Source organism: Clytia hemisphaerica, unplaced genomic scaffold, assembly GCF_902728285.1.
Source record: "Clytia hemisphaerica strain Z4C2 unplaced genomic scaffold, Clytia hemisphaerica genome assembly, whole genome shotgun sequence".
In the NCBI taxonomy this organism is placed as follows: domain Eukaryota; kingdom Metazoa; phylum Cnidaria; class Hydrozoa; order Leptothecata; family Clytiidae; genus Clytia; species Clytia hemisphaerica.
Genome location: NW_027103300.1, coordinates 242,644 through 256,219, shown reverse-complemented (window position 1 = coordinate 256,219; position 13,576 = coordinate 242,644). Strand labels below are relative to the sequence as shown.

At 34.0% G+C, this 13,576-nt stretch overlaps 1 protein-coding gene across 1 annotated transcript; it reads right to left on the bottom strand.

Annotated features, from left to right (window-relative positions):
- Positions 1 to 1,406: 1,406 nt before the first annotated feature.
- On the bottom strand, positions 1,407 to 13,212 carry LOC136811397 (proteasomal ATPase-associated factor 1-like). Its single transcript, XM_067068003.1, has 12 exons — positions 13,089 to 13,212; positions 12,877 to 12,917; positions 12,285 to 12,394; positions 11,675 to 11,758; positions 10,962 to 11,060; positions 10,590 to 10,740; positions 10,242 to 10,286; positions 9,650 to 9,793; positions 2,819 to 2,910; positions 2,399 to 2,514; positions 2,114 to 2,199; positions 1,407 to 1,721 (listed from the first exon to the last, which is right to left on the bottom strand). The coding sequence occupies exons 1-12, from the start codon at positions 13,160 to 13,162 to the stop codon at positions 1,525 to 1,527; spliced, it is 1,239 nt and encodes a 412-aa protein (XP_066924104.1). The 5' UTR covers positions 13,163 to 13,212; the 3' UTR covers positions 1,407 to 1,524.
- Between the last annotated feature and the right edge of the window lie 364 nt (positions 13,213 to 13,576).

Sequence of the window (13,576 nt, the reverse complement as noted above, 5' to 3'; positions counted from 1 at the left end):
ACCTTTTACAGAATTTAAAGTTCGGGCGAGAATTGCTGTTTTAGCACTTCAACTTTCTTTCATTAAATATTTCGATTTTGGAGGGGTTCGATGGCTTCTACGCTACATTCCGAGCCTTATTGAAGCAAATTTGAGCTTTTGTTAAAGCTAAGAGTTAAAACTCCACTTTCCAACTCTAGTTTAACAAGCTGAAGATCATTTGTGGTGTTTAAATTTCACTAGGAAATCCCCTTTTCCTAGAATATTTTGTGTGGGATTGTAGCTATAAGCTTCCTTTTCAATAAATATAACGAGATAAAGTAAAGTTTGTTTCTGTTTCAAAATGCTTCCCCTCCTCCGTGGTTTCTATAATTCTATAATGATACTTCTTTTATTATTCCATGCGGCTTCAGTGGGAAATTAAAAAATTAAATCGTGAGAAAAACCCCCATGTCATAAGTATGAAATATAATACTTCTAACCTGAAATCGATAAAAACCAGGGGCATAACTTTCAGGGGCCGTATTGTATATAAAAGGTTCTCAAGAACATTGGAAATAATCAAGCAACAATCAAAGTGTAAGAAAAAAATTAATTCAAAAAGCACAGTTGACAAAATGTTGAAGTTACTCTTATTTTTTGGCTTTCTTGGTCTAACATACGGGCAATGTCCAACATATCCACATTGGCCACGTGAATTTCGTTGGTCATATGCAGGGCATCTTGGTAATGGCTGGAGATGCACAAGAATTCTGGAACCATCAGATCCATACACATGGGCGGACAATTAATTTTGCGAGCGAACAGGACCAGCCTACATTGCAAGCAGTATGAGATGGAGTTACGCTGGTGAGTGATGCAACGTTTTTTAAACGTTGAAATATTTTTTTCGAATCTCTTTAGTTTCTTTTGAATCTCAGACGCTCACTATTATCCTGTTAGTAACAGAAACTATTCTTTAAAAAATTGATACTTATTTCATCATCTCACAACAGGTCCAATCTCTGGCATGAGATGCACACGAATCATCGAGTTCAGTTCACCAGCCAAACACACATGGCGAGATAACTATATATGCGTTCCACATCACAGCCCCTTCCTTTTCGAATGGTCGATGGCTGGACCAATCCCTGGAAAACATTGCATACAATGGATTGAACTATCAGAACCGTTGGGTCATACATGGCGTGATAACTATTTGTGCGCTACCGTGTTCCCACGTGCACGACTCACCTACAATTAATCAACTTCAAAAAGTTTCAAATTCTTTGTATTATAATTTTTGATCGATCTTTTTTAATAAACTTTCTTAATAATCATTGATAAGGAAAGGGCCTATTTGCTTAGTATTAATATGGTGTTTCATCTCTCAGAACTTTTGAATAAGAGAGTTTCCGAAAGAAATCTAGTCCCCAAAGAGATCCATATTTACTTAACTTCATAAATTTGGCAAAGAAATGAATGGCTTCTCTTCCATTACAAAAGTGAAAAACTTTGTGATTTAGTAGCTAGTATCTGCCTCCAAGGTTAAAAACGTAGTGGCTTTTAAGTTGACGTGACATCAACACAATATTTTCTAACAACACCGTCACGACATGCCGTGTAAACATGATCATTTGAAAAAGCAATATCATAAATGGGGTCGTGATTGGATCCGATAAGTTCTTGGGTAATCAAGTTTTGTTCTTTGTATGAGTCTTGGTTTGGGTTATCGAGAGAAATGCATGAACAAGCACCATCACCTGAAAAAACAAACATGAAGGTTTGGAGGAAATGAATGTCTGACCACTAGGACCCTTACCATTATGCAAGAATTACAAATATTTATGTTACCCTCACAAAAGTCCTGAAAAAATTTCAACGCTTACAAAGAACTTCTCCGAAGCCCAGTTTTGGGTAGTAGACAATAAAAGGCAAAAGGGTGTAGATCTGAAATCACTTCTATCACGGCAAAATGACAAATCTGAAAAGATTTTTTCTATGTAACAAATCTTAAATTCGAAATTTTCCCTTTTTCATGGCTTTGAAGGTCCAGCCTCCGTGAAAGAATCTCCAAGTTAAAGTTCAGCTAAAAAGGAAGATTTTTAGAATAAAACAATGGGTCAACAATGAAATGAATGAAGTTCGGTCTTACTTCGTCCTACAAGAACTCGATCCTTATAATACGTCTTGACGCAATTAATCGGTGATTTACCATGCTTCAAAACATATTCAGCTTTTCTGTAAAGAAAAGTGTAAAATATTTTGATTAATGGCAACGTGTAAAACCAGTTTAACTCCGTTCTTTACCCTTTACTAAAGTGAATTTTACGCTGATCGAAACGCACGACTATAAATAAGGCAATAAATTTTGAAAGACACTTCATTCTTTAGACCACTTGGGTTCCCAGCTGATGGTAATGGCCGGGGTAATGGTTACCTTGGATTTCTTATGTCCACCACAGATAAGCTACCATTTTGTTGTCCAGTAACAACTCGATGTTCATTGATGAAACAGCAACTGTTCAAAGCCGAAGCGAATTTAAGTTCAAAAACCTGAAAATAAAAAAAGCAAGAAAAATGGAAGTACACGTTAAGGCGCTTTAAGAGAAGAATTTAATTTTTAAAATATTTATCATTCCCATATTAAATATCCGAACTTTTTAGAATTGCTTGTTATTGAGTTTTGACCTCGTTTTAAAATCCAGTGCACGCTCGCTGAATCGATATCTTGAATTTCCTTTTGGTTTTTTTATATGAGATGTCTTCTCTGGGGTAAATTCCACATGTAGAGAATGTTATCTCGGATTTTTTCAAGTCACAGAAGAGATGCTAGATAGAAATGATAAAAATTTTTCACCTTATCCCTTGAATGTACATCGAGAGCTTTCAATGTTCCGTTTTCTTTCGCCAGCAGCAAAAGTTTGCCTTCTGTACCACATTCTTTCTCACCTAAACACGAAGAAATGTGACAGGTCTTTCATACAATACACGGGTTTCGAACTAACTACGCACGCGAAAAAATATCAAGTAAACACAGCGAGTAACAAGCGTAAATGCCTTATAAAATGATGATAGATGTTCTCATGTTTTTGGCCAAAATAGAAAATGTGCTAAAATCGCTTGTGGCACGGCCACTTTCTGCTTTGATTACTTGATTTTTTTCGTGCAAATTACTTGGGATCAAAGCAAAAGCTAAAAGCTACGCAAAAATCTAATTCGAATACCTATCCCAAGAAATCATCCTTAGAAAAACACTTAAGGAAATCAATGTTTAGAAAAAGGGGCTACGCGCGCTCCAGAACGCTTAAGTACGTTCCTCCACTCTGTTTGCGTTGCAAAAATATGTTTGGGAAACACAGAATAGCTCCATCGAGTGTTTTGGATAAGATATCTGTGACCTTAACAGACCGACCTAGCACGGTAAGTTTTTTCAAAATATAAAAAGAACGCTGTTTACTAGTTAACCCATGAAAGTTCTTGGTTAGGGTAGACTCTTGAGGGGACTGAGCACTAGCAAAAAGTGAAAAACAACAGGGCAGATTCACAGCTTTTTAGTTGGACACTCTTTTGAAACTTTTACCCGATTTTTTATCTCCGACCGAATTTGTTTAAAGGATATAGAATTTCAAGTCCAAAATATTTAATAATTTTCAAAATATTTGAAAAACACGCAGATTGGGAGGAACTTAGTACTAAGTCTTTCAAAAAGAGCTAAGAGCAACTAAATAGTTTTGTGTTAATTGCCGATCATTATGATGATTGATGATTGGAAACTTTATAAATTATTAAATTTTTTGTAATTTAAATTTTTTGATCTTTTAAATTATTATGAACAATTGGAACAACAATAAAAAAATTTTACAAATAATTGAACTATTTTAAATCAATAAATAATCTTTGTCATTAACATAACAACGAAAGAAAGGATTCGGAATGGGTTCAATCTTATTATCATTTGCAGAGTACCATACCTCTCCATGCTTTATAGCTGCAGTATAATGACCAGTATTAGGACTTTGACCATGGTGAAAAACAATTGCGTTTAAATCAAGGGTTCCTAACAGTATATTATGAAATTGCAATTCAACATTCAAGTTTGGAGCAATTTTGCCAGTCGCGAGAGTTTTCCTATCAAATTTGAAAATGCTTAATTGGATGATTAAATAATCTGAGACATGAAAAAGAGTTTTATTCTTTGTTGCATTTGTTCGAAACGGGCAGACATTACAGTCATATAACTCATCCATAAAATTTCCATGGGGATCATTGACAAGTTTTGATATTTCATTTTCAATTGAATGATTGTTAAAAGGATTAGGAAATTCGATGTGGCATGTGATGTCTTCTAGAGTTTTGTTCTGATGGAATAAGACAAATTTTGGCATAATATTGATTCAGTAAATGAAAGCCGGAATATGTTATTTTCAGATATAGAATTATTGTCAAGAGTTGAAGTGTATACCGTGTTTATGAGATGCCTTAAACATTCTTCAGCATCAAACTGCTCACGAAGTTGGTGATTGTAATGTAAAAGCTGGATTGATGGCATTAATCTATATGTTTCTATTGGTATGTCAGAGAACTTCATAGAAGTAAACAATTCTTTAATTACCAGCTGTGGACTACTATCAGTTACTAGGTTAAAAATGTATTCACGAAAACCATCAAGAGAAAAGAGGGCTTGGAGAACTGAATTAAAGAAACAAATATTTTGTCCCATGTTTTTCAGGGGCAATGGTGAATTTCTCTGTTGTTCACGAGAATTCATATTTGAGATGGTGGATATTGAAAAACTTCGATTAATTTTTTGTTAGCTAATAAATTCAAATACAACTATTATGCGTTTTATAACTGAGAGTGATGATACAGCTACAAGTAAATATTCAAAATATATTTTGTATAAATCCCTTTTTCGCTTTTATTTGTTAGTTGTACAGTATACTGGTCTTTTGGATGTTGCTAGCGCTAGCCTAGGTAAGTTAAGGCCAACAACCCTCAAGTTGGAAAATCAAGGGGCAATGTTGTAGATGAATATCTATACAAAATTTTATACTTCCCTTTGTACTGTTGATTGGTGCTGCCCTGTCTATCTGTTTGTTTGGTGCTGTCTACTGTTGATGGGGTATGAAGAAATTTGACTTGAATACAAGCTTCTTTGCATTGATACTCAAAATTCTATATTCAATTATAACATAGAATATGGTCCTTGTGGAAATAGCTCGGAGGAGAAAATTCCACAAACTGACAAATTTCAACAGAAATTGCTTCGGTCATTGGTCAACCAGTCATCTTTACGTAACTAATGGTAACGGATGAGCATTTTTGAGCAATCTCATCATTTAAAATATAAAGCACTGAGGATCCTTCACTTGCGATCGGAGTGATCTGAGGATTTAAAAATTGATACGAAAATTGATGTCATGTAGTCATACACGAACCTTGAATTTTGAAAGTGGTTGAGCGATATACAGGAACTTAGTCGACCGCGCGCACATTATACCAAAGGAGACGCGCTGCGCGCGTAATAAAAGCATTTTACCATGACTGGTCTGATAAACCAAATGATTATGCTACTTTGATCAGGTTAGATTTTTCTTGATCATAGATTCACGACTAATTAAACTCCAGTGAAGGAGTTTCTTAAAATCAGTGTATTTCATTTGTAATTGTGCGTAAATCCGATTAATCTTGATAGTCGGGTTCGATTTCCCGATCTTTCCGGTTTGATTTCCCGATTTCGTTTGCGTTTGCGCTCGCACTTACTAGGATATATTATTTTACATTTTATGTTAGATATATTAAGAAAGGCTGACCACCATAAAGATGTTAACATAATGGTTTGCTATTATGCAAAAATGAAAATTACCGGAGTTAAAGCCGTCATTACGGCTGTTTTATTAAGTTTCTAGAGTCAAGTTGAAAATAAGTCAGACTTTGAATTCAAGAATTGGTATGGAATCATTCAATTCTTACTATATTTTTTAGACTTGAAACTCGAAAAGTTGCGAACATGAAAAAGTTTCGAAAACCTGGAACGATCTTATAAAAAAGCGTACTTGATTTAATTTCGCGACATAAGCATGGTAACATTTTTTTTTTCAAAAATTAAATGTTCATTGAAAATCAAGGGATCGCAATAAACATTATCAAAGATTGATCGGGGGGTTCATAAGACCCATAAGAAATCTAATTTGATAGTTTTGAAATTATCGCTTATAAATGATAATATTTCAGCCCAAGAGATAAAAAGTATGAAGGATAAAGGCTAAAATTGGTGAACGTCTTTTTTTCTCGCTTATTTATTTGATATATTAACATTTTTATTTAAAGTTTTCAAATTGAATATTTTGAAATTAAATTTCACGTAGAGATTCGAAAGGACACAAACGTTACGAAATCTTTTTTGAAATATCGCGAAATAAATGATATAAATCTCATTTAATTCATTTCTGGTCGACTTTTTTTATCATAATTTCCCATGGAACTAGCGGGAGAGTCGTCAGAGGCCGCATTGGATCTATTTAAAAATTGAATTTGCAAAAAAAATATTTCACTGAAGATTTGTTTTGGAGATTAACTGGATAAAATTATACAGTCTTTACATCCAAAGACAAAGTTTTTTTAAGACGGGTACATTTCTAAAACAACGTAAGTGAACCCATGACAACAATGAATAACCGACACCTGCTAGTGATTCTGATTATTTCGCTGACAGCTCTAGAAAGCTACTCATCAGATCTGACTTTCTACCACATCGGTATATTCTCTATTTGTCAAAACTCTACATATCAGAGTTCAAGAAATCTAGATGCCAAATTCTACAGTAATTTGATTCCAGAGATCATACAAGATCATACGAAAGACTCAAGATTCGAAAAGTTCAAAAACCCTGATCGACTTTTCAGATACGTTGAATACGACGTTTGTAACGACCGACAACGATTGATAAAAATATCCATTGAACTTCTATTGGATGCTAAATTTGAATTTCCCGACGTATCAAACAATGTTAGTGAATCTATAGTAGCTTTCGTGTATACTCACATGGCACCAGAAATGAGTCGTCATGTTTATGATATTTTCTCGTTCACAGATACACCAGTACATTTATTTGAGCTCGTTCAGCAACAAGATGGCATGTTCTTTTCTCCCAAGTTATATTACTACACAAATCATTTATTACACTTGGTAGAAACTTTCCAATGGGAAGATTTACTCCTAGTCTCAATAACAGACGGAGATGATTTCTTTCCCTATCATATCTACTATGAGAACAGTATAAAAAGACTCGTCGAAAATCAAAAATGCGTACAATTTCACCATCTTGAAGCTAGAGAATTGAACAGTATAAACGATTTCAATTTGACTTTTCTGAGGGGCCACCAAAAGCCAGCGGTTATACTATTTGGTAGAGATCGTTTTCTGAGAGGTAAGTAGATATTTATCATCGTATTTAAATCAAAATGTAATATGTAATAATTTCTCTTATGCTAGTCTTTTTCTACAAGGAAAAAAAACAGTAAGATTTATTTTGAATTAAGGAAATAGCATTTGTAGAAAACTATTTTTGTAAAAAACTAAAAAAATTCTGAACAGTCGTCTTATTTTACGAATTTATGGACCATTCATGAAATTTACGACAATTCTCTGACATCAAAATATCTTCATTTTCTTATTCAAACAGGAACATTATGGCGTATCAAAAAACTTTTCGATCAAACTGGGATCCCCATTCTGACACACGATGTTGATATCAGATATCTATTCAACAATCTCCGTGGTAATTTACGATTCTATCCAAGAACATTTTACGACATTTTGGATTACGATCGAAAAAGATTAGGAGGAAAAGACCCGTACGGTTACCGCCGATCGCTCTCAGCTGGAACAAACCGGAAAATTGACCACCTGCCAAAATGCATGTTATACGAGTTCGATAATCTATTTTCAAATCTTTGGTACACCAATACTCAACTTATATTCAATTCCGATGTCGGCGATATAGCATATCAACTGCGAGAATTTAAACGTATAACGACATATATAAAAACTAAACTAAAAATTTACAAGCAGCCACAGCAGTGGACCAATGTCAGAGAAGATTACAGAAATTTCTATTATACAACATACAGGGTCTATGCTAATAAAATAGAAAAAGACACAAGTACTCATTGCCCAAACATGACATGTGGAGCTGGAAGATATAAAGTGTACGGTGAAATACCAGGAGGTTATGGATGGAGGTGTGATTTATGTCCTGTTAATCATTACAAGTCAACCATTGGTGATCGATGTATACCATGTAGTGGGAAGTTCAGCATTGATAACGGATATCGTACTAAATGTATTGACCCTTATACAGACGTATATCCTCGTATCCTGACAATGAGGCCGTTCAAATCTCTCTTGGGACTTTCTTTTATTGGCAGTTGTGTGACCCTAGCGACGATTTCAATTTTCATCTGGAAGCGCAATACACCTATCGTCCTGACAGCTGATTATAAATTTTCAATGACTCATTTGAGCGTTATCCAGGCAGTATTCGTTACTTCATGCATATTTCAAATATTAACACCTTCAAACAGTAACTGCTTCATACGAATCACAGCTATCAGTGTGTTATACACCCTCAACATTAGTATCGTGTTTGTGAAATCGCATAAAATCTTACAAGCCTTTCTCAGTAAAGTGCCGGTAACCGAAAAAGAAGCAAAAAGAACTGTTCAAAAGCAGATCTTATTCATTTTCATATCTATAGTCTCAGAAAATACTTTACTGGTAATTTCTGGTGAAATTAGACCCACTTGCTCTATGTACCTGGATATGTCCAAAATGCAGAGAATACATTACTGTGATACTGTTTTTCATGTTAACATTATAGCTGGTTTGATCTTGTTCTTGCAAATCGGTTGTTTTGTTCAAGCATTTCGTGGAAGACACTTGCCAAGTGTTATGAACGATGGAATGTGTCTGATATATGCAGCTTTGACTTCAACCATTATGCTTATAGTGATGTATGTCCTATCACTTTTTCAAGAGCCAATTCAACAAGAGATTTATCAGTATGTGACCATAGTGTTCAATACTTTGGCCGTTTGGCTCGTGATGTATGGCCAAAAAGCGTTAAGAATCGTACTTTACCCAAAACAAAATACAAAGTTGTATTTTCAAGAGAAAAGACTTTCAGAATTACGACAAAGAGTTGAGGAAATGACGAAGAGCTCTTCAAGTCGATAGGAAGAAAATTTGCGGTAATTTGCGTAAAGGGATGAATTTAAAAATTCTTTATACCATAGCAGTTTCTCTTGATTTGGCTAAGAAAAACGACATCACTATTAAACTCTTAACACACAAAATTTCTTATCTATTTAATCTGAAAAATCTAAAAGTATCATTGTTTCTAAGATTTCTTCCACGAATAAAGACTTACAATAACGAAACACCTAACCGAAATCTTTCTACAAAAAAGAGCCACAATCCTCGAAAAGATATCTTTAAATGGGATCAGTGTGAGTTGATACATCTAGGGAAATCAAATTAATCACCAAGATAACCACTAATGAATTCGCGTTTGCACCTATAAATGTTCGGGGATTCGTTTACAGAGGGTTAGGTCCATTTTGGTAACATAATTTCAGGGTAACACTGAAAATGATATGGTATGAAACGATTAAGAAAGAAGACTTACTTCTACCGACCATAGTATCGCTTTGCCACTGATGAGATGACAGATCACAAGCGTTGATGACATTTTTTGTTTCATCTTCAATCTTGCATAATGAGCTGGCTGTCCCACAATCCCACAAATGGACCACACCATCTCTACCACACGCTGAAAATTTTACATTAATCGTCAATTCAAAACTGCAATTTTTCCTTTTTTAATTTCTGTTTAAAAGTTTCTTTATTCAAATTTCACAAAAGTACCAGCTATCGAAATGCTGTCAACATTCTTTTCATCATACAATCATTTAAATCTTTATTTGGAAGGCTCTTTTGAAAAAAAACTACAAAAAAAATCTGAGGCGTCAAACAATGACAAGTGTACATAATTTTTTGTCAAAAAAATGCAATATTGAATCTACTGCAAAAATGTGAATACCTTTATACTTCAAATAAACGCCCCGGGACTCCACTAGAGGGAAAACATTGATTTTGAAGCGGACATTTATTTGAGGTGGGCGTTTAGAGAAAACCTTTTCTCATAAGAGGGGCGTTTATTTGAAGTAAAACATGGCGTGCTTTAAATGTAAGCGCGCTTTAAAGATCTATTAACTTACAAATAACGTTTCGTCCACGATCAATAATCGCTGTGGCAGTTATGGCTAAAAAAGAAAAATTGTTTTATAATTTCAAATGCTACCTAATTTATAAATAATTTATGTAGTTGTACTTTAAAGTTGAGAAATGGTATCAAAAAGTTTACATCTTTGCCCAGTGAAGTACTCAATCAAAGCTGCTTATCTATTTCTGATACAATATAAAGAACAGAACAGTGTTTCATGAGAACGATTTTGTTTGATAATAACGGATATCGTATAACAATTGATAAGTATTCAAAAACCTATAAACAGAGCATATGCAAAGATTCCAATACAGTTTATTAATGGAAAGTCGCAATCCGTTACCTGCTTTGTGACCAACAAGAGTAACAGGGCACGAACCATCTTCAACTGACCATATTTTTAACCTCATGTCAACTCCACCGCTTAAAACGACCATACCAGACGGGAAGAATCTACAGTGTGTCACCTCGCTGACGTGTCCGTCAAGCGTGCGCTGAAGTAACAAGAGTTCTGACGTTTCGGGTACAATAGTTTATATAATATGCATTTCCATTAAAAAAATCCAATGGTCAGTAATTTGAGAAAATATAATTAACATAAGAACCATTTCTCAACTTCACCATTTAAAGAAGAACAAACAACCCTTTGAGATCCACCACGACATTTAAATTCAGTCATAAGTAACAAAAATTTAAATTATTGAGATGATTTTACCCTTAGCTTTCCGTCTTCAGTTTGCCAGACATATAAGGCTCCATCTTCACTGGATGACACACCAAGACTTCCACCAGGAGAAATATTCATTGAACGAATCTGAAAAACAAACCAGAAGTATAGTAGTTTATGCTAATAAACGAATAAACGCCCATTCCTTCGAATAAACGCCCCCTTTGAAGAAATTCTAAATAAACTACCCACTCTCCTCAAATAAACGCCTCTCCTCTAGCGTTTAAAAGAAGGGGGCGTATATTCGAAGTAATACGGTATCAATGCAATCTAGACATTACCTCTAGGATAGGCGTTTATTTGAAACAAGTAGCTGTAAGAAGTATTATATGAAGGAAAACTTGGATACATGACTAAAATTGTATTCGTTTATTATTAGAACTGATTTTGATCATGTTTCTACATCCTTGGCACTCAAATTGACTCGAATTATACTAATGAAAAGACAAAGATACAGGATCCCATTCACTTTATGAAAGTGAGTTTGGTTATAAATTATTTCATGTACACAGCCATTTATTCTTTCGAATAAACGCCCCCAGTTAAAACCAAAAAAACGCACGGGGCGTTTACTCGAAGTATATGCAGTATGTCAGTTTTGTTTTTTTCTGGGTTATAATGATGGCTAGAAATCACATTTAAAAAATCGCTCAAAAGTCACGATGTATAAAGGAAAGAGAAGATAAAGAAATAATAATTACCGCTTTGAGATGAATATCTTTGAAAGAAGCTTTGGGCGAGATCATATGACTAGTCGTTGTTTTATAGTTCAATTTCAAATTGTTCTGAAAGTAAAAAAAGAATTGGTAAAATTTCAGGTGAGCATCTGGTATTTCCTATCCTTGGAATTTTGAGATAGATTTTAACCAAAATTTCAGAACAATGTAATTTTCATTGAGATTGAGTGACATATGTGTTACCCTCGGCACTGTGGTACAGAGACTTCGCAAACCTGCGTAAACTGATTTTTAAATTGCAAGAGTAACACTGGCTGCGTTGATCATCGAGTGGATTGCCATACTAAATGCTTATTTCCAAAATTATCAAATTATCGATATTCCATAAGAGAATTAATTGGGGGAGTATTATCAACAGAATGTTTTAAAGGTTTTATTTTTACATAAGTGTGTCCGTTTCATATCAGACCCATGCCTCATATCAAGACGGGATATCAGGATTGAACAAAAAATTGCTTTCTGACCAATGTTGCTCCCATCCGTGTCAGCTTGCAAATTAAAATTGATGAGTAAGCAAACGATATCACTCTTAATTTTCTTGCTAAAAAATCTATGTACCTATCTTTAAACTTACGCCATTTAGAATTTCAGCATGAACTCCGTTAGTGGAGACATCAAGAGTTTTCACTTTCACATCTTGCGTGTGTTTCTTACAAATGACATCGCTGTAGATGTTAGGAGAACCTAGATGAAAATAGAAGTCATTTTTGAAACTGGTGTCGCATCTCCTCGACAGTTTATGATTGGCATTCACAATACAGTATATAGTCCTCTGGGATCGGTAGTAAATGGTACGTTAACAAATTTTTGCTTAGATAAATCCTCAAATATTATAATTCCAATCATAATTTCAGGTCAAAATTTCACAAAATGACCTCAGAAAGTCGGCGAAGAAATTTAGCGATTTTCAATCAGATCTATTTATAATGTCTTCCATTGAATTTCAAACTGTTAGGTTTGAAGTGTGATGTAGAAAAAAGTATGCTCACATTTTGTTTCACTTTTCAATGTATATCACGGTCGTTAAAATGACAGTTTGTTACCTTGAAATTGTAAGTTTCAAAAAGAAATTTCAAAAAAAAAAATTTTTAATTATCTTAACGTAAAGGAAAAAATACGTTCGTTGTGAAAATGTGAAGATAAAATGTGAAGGCTAAAAATCATACCCTCCTGAGAACAAACAACCCAAGCTTTTTCATTGGTATTTCTGAAAGATATATAATAAAAGTTGTGATGGATAGAGACATTTTGTCGACAAAAATTCGATAAATTTACAAGCGTTATAATCTTGACCTCATCAAATGTTACCAGAGAAATTATAACAAAAATCGAAAAGTAAAAGAAGTTTCTGATCTCTACGCTAAGAAAAAATACTAACCTTAATATTGATTGCCAATCATATTGAACTGATATATGTGGATGGGATATTTCAACACCTGCCATCTTGACCATCTTTATTCATTATTTCTGTTTCTATAGTAACCATACTTTAATATTTTGCTGAAATTATAAAATTACAGATTCTGATTTCCACTGCAAACTTAAGGGCTCTGGATATACCCAATTTTTCGATTTTACACCAACTTAAATGGCAATCTCTGCATTTTAAAAAGATTAATGTATAACTTTATTTATATGTCCTGTTAAACCTACCTTTTTAGAATTTAAAAATCGAAAAATTGAAACGAAAAAATTAAATGAAGAAGAAAACGAAGAGTTTTTCGAAGAAGAGTATTTCACCTTTCAAAGCCCTAATCTCGGTAAAAATCAAACATTTTCGAATTTTTTTTGGTTCAGGTGATGTATCTATTTAGTATCTAAAAATACAATTTCGGAAAATTTTTGTGGAAGTATCTTCCCTTTAAA

Coding starts and splice junctions, on each gene's coding strand:
- LOC136811397 (XM_067068003.1), bottom strand. CDS start 13,162: ATGGTCAAGATGGCAGGTGTTGAAATATCCCATCCACATATATCAGTT. Junction 2,515..2,818: donor ATGTACATTCAAGGGATAAG/GTGAAAAATTTT, acceptor TTTTATTTTCAG/GTTTTTGAACTTAAATTCGC. Junction 2,200..2,398: donor GTGGACATAAGAAATCCAAG/GTAACCATTACC, acceptor TTTTCTTTACAG/AAAAGCTGAATATGTTTTGA.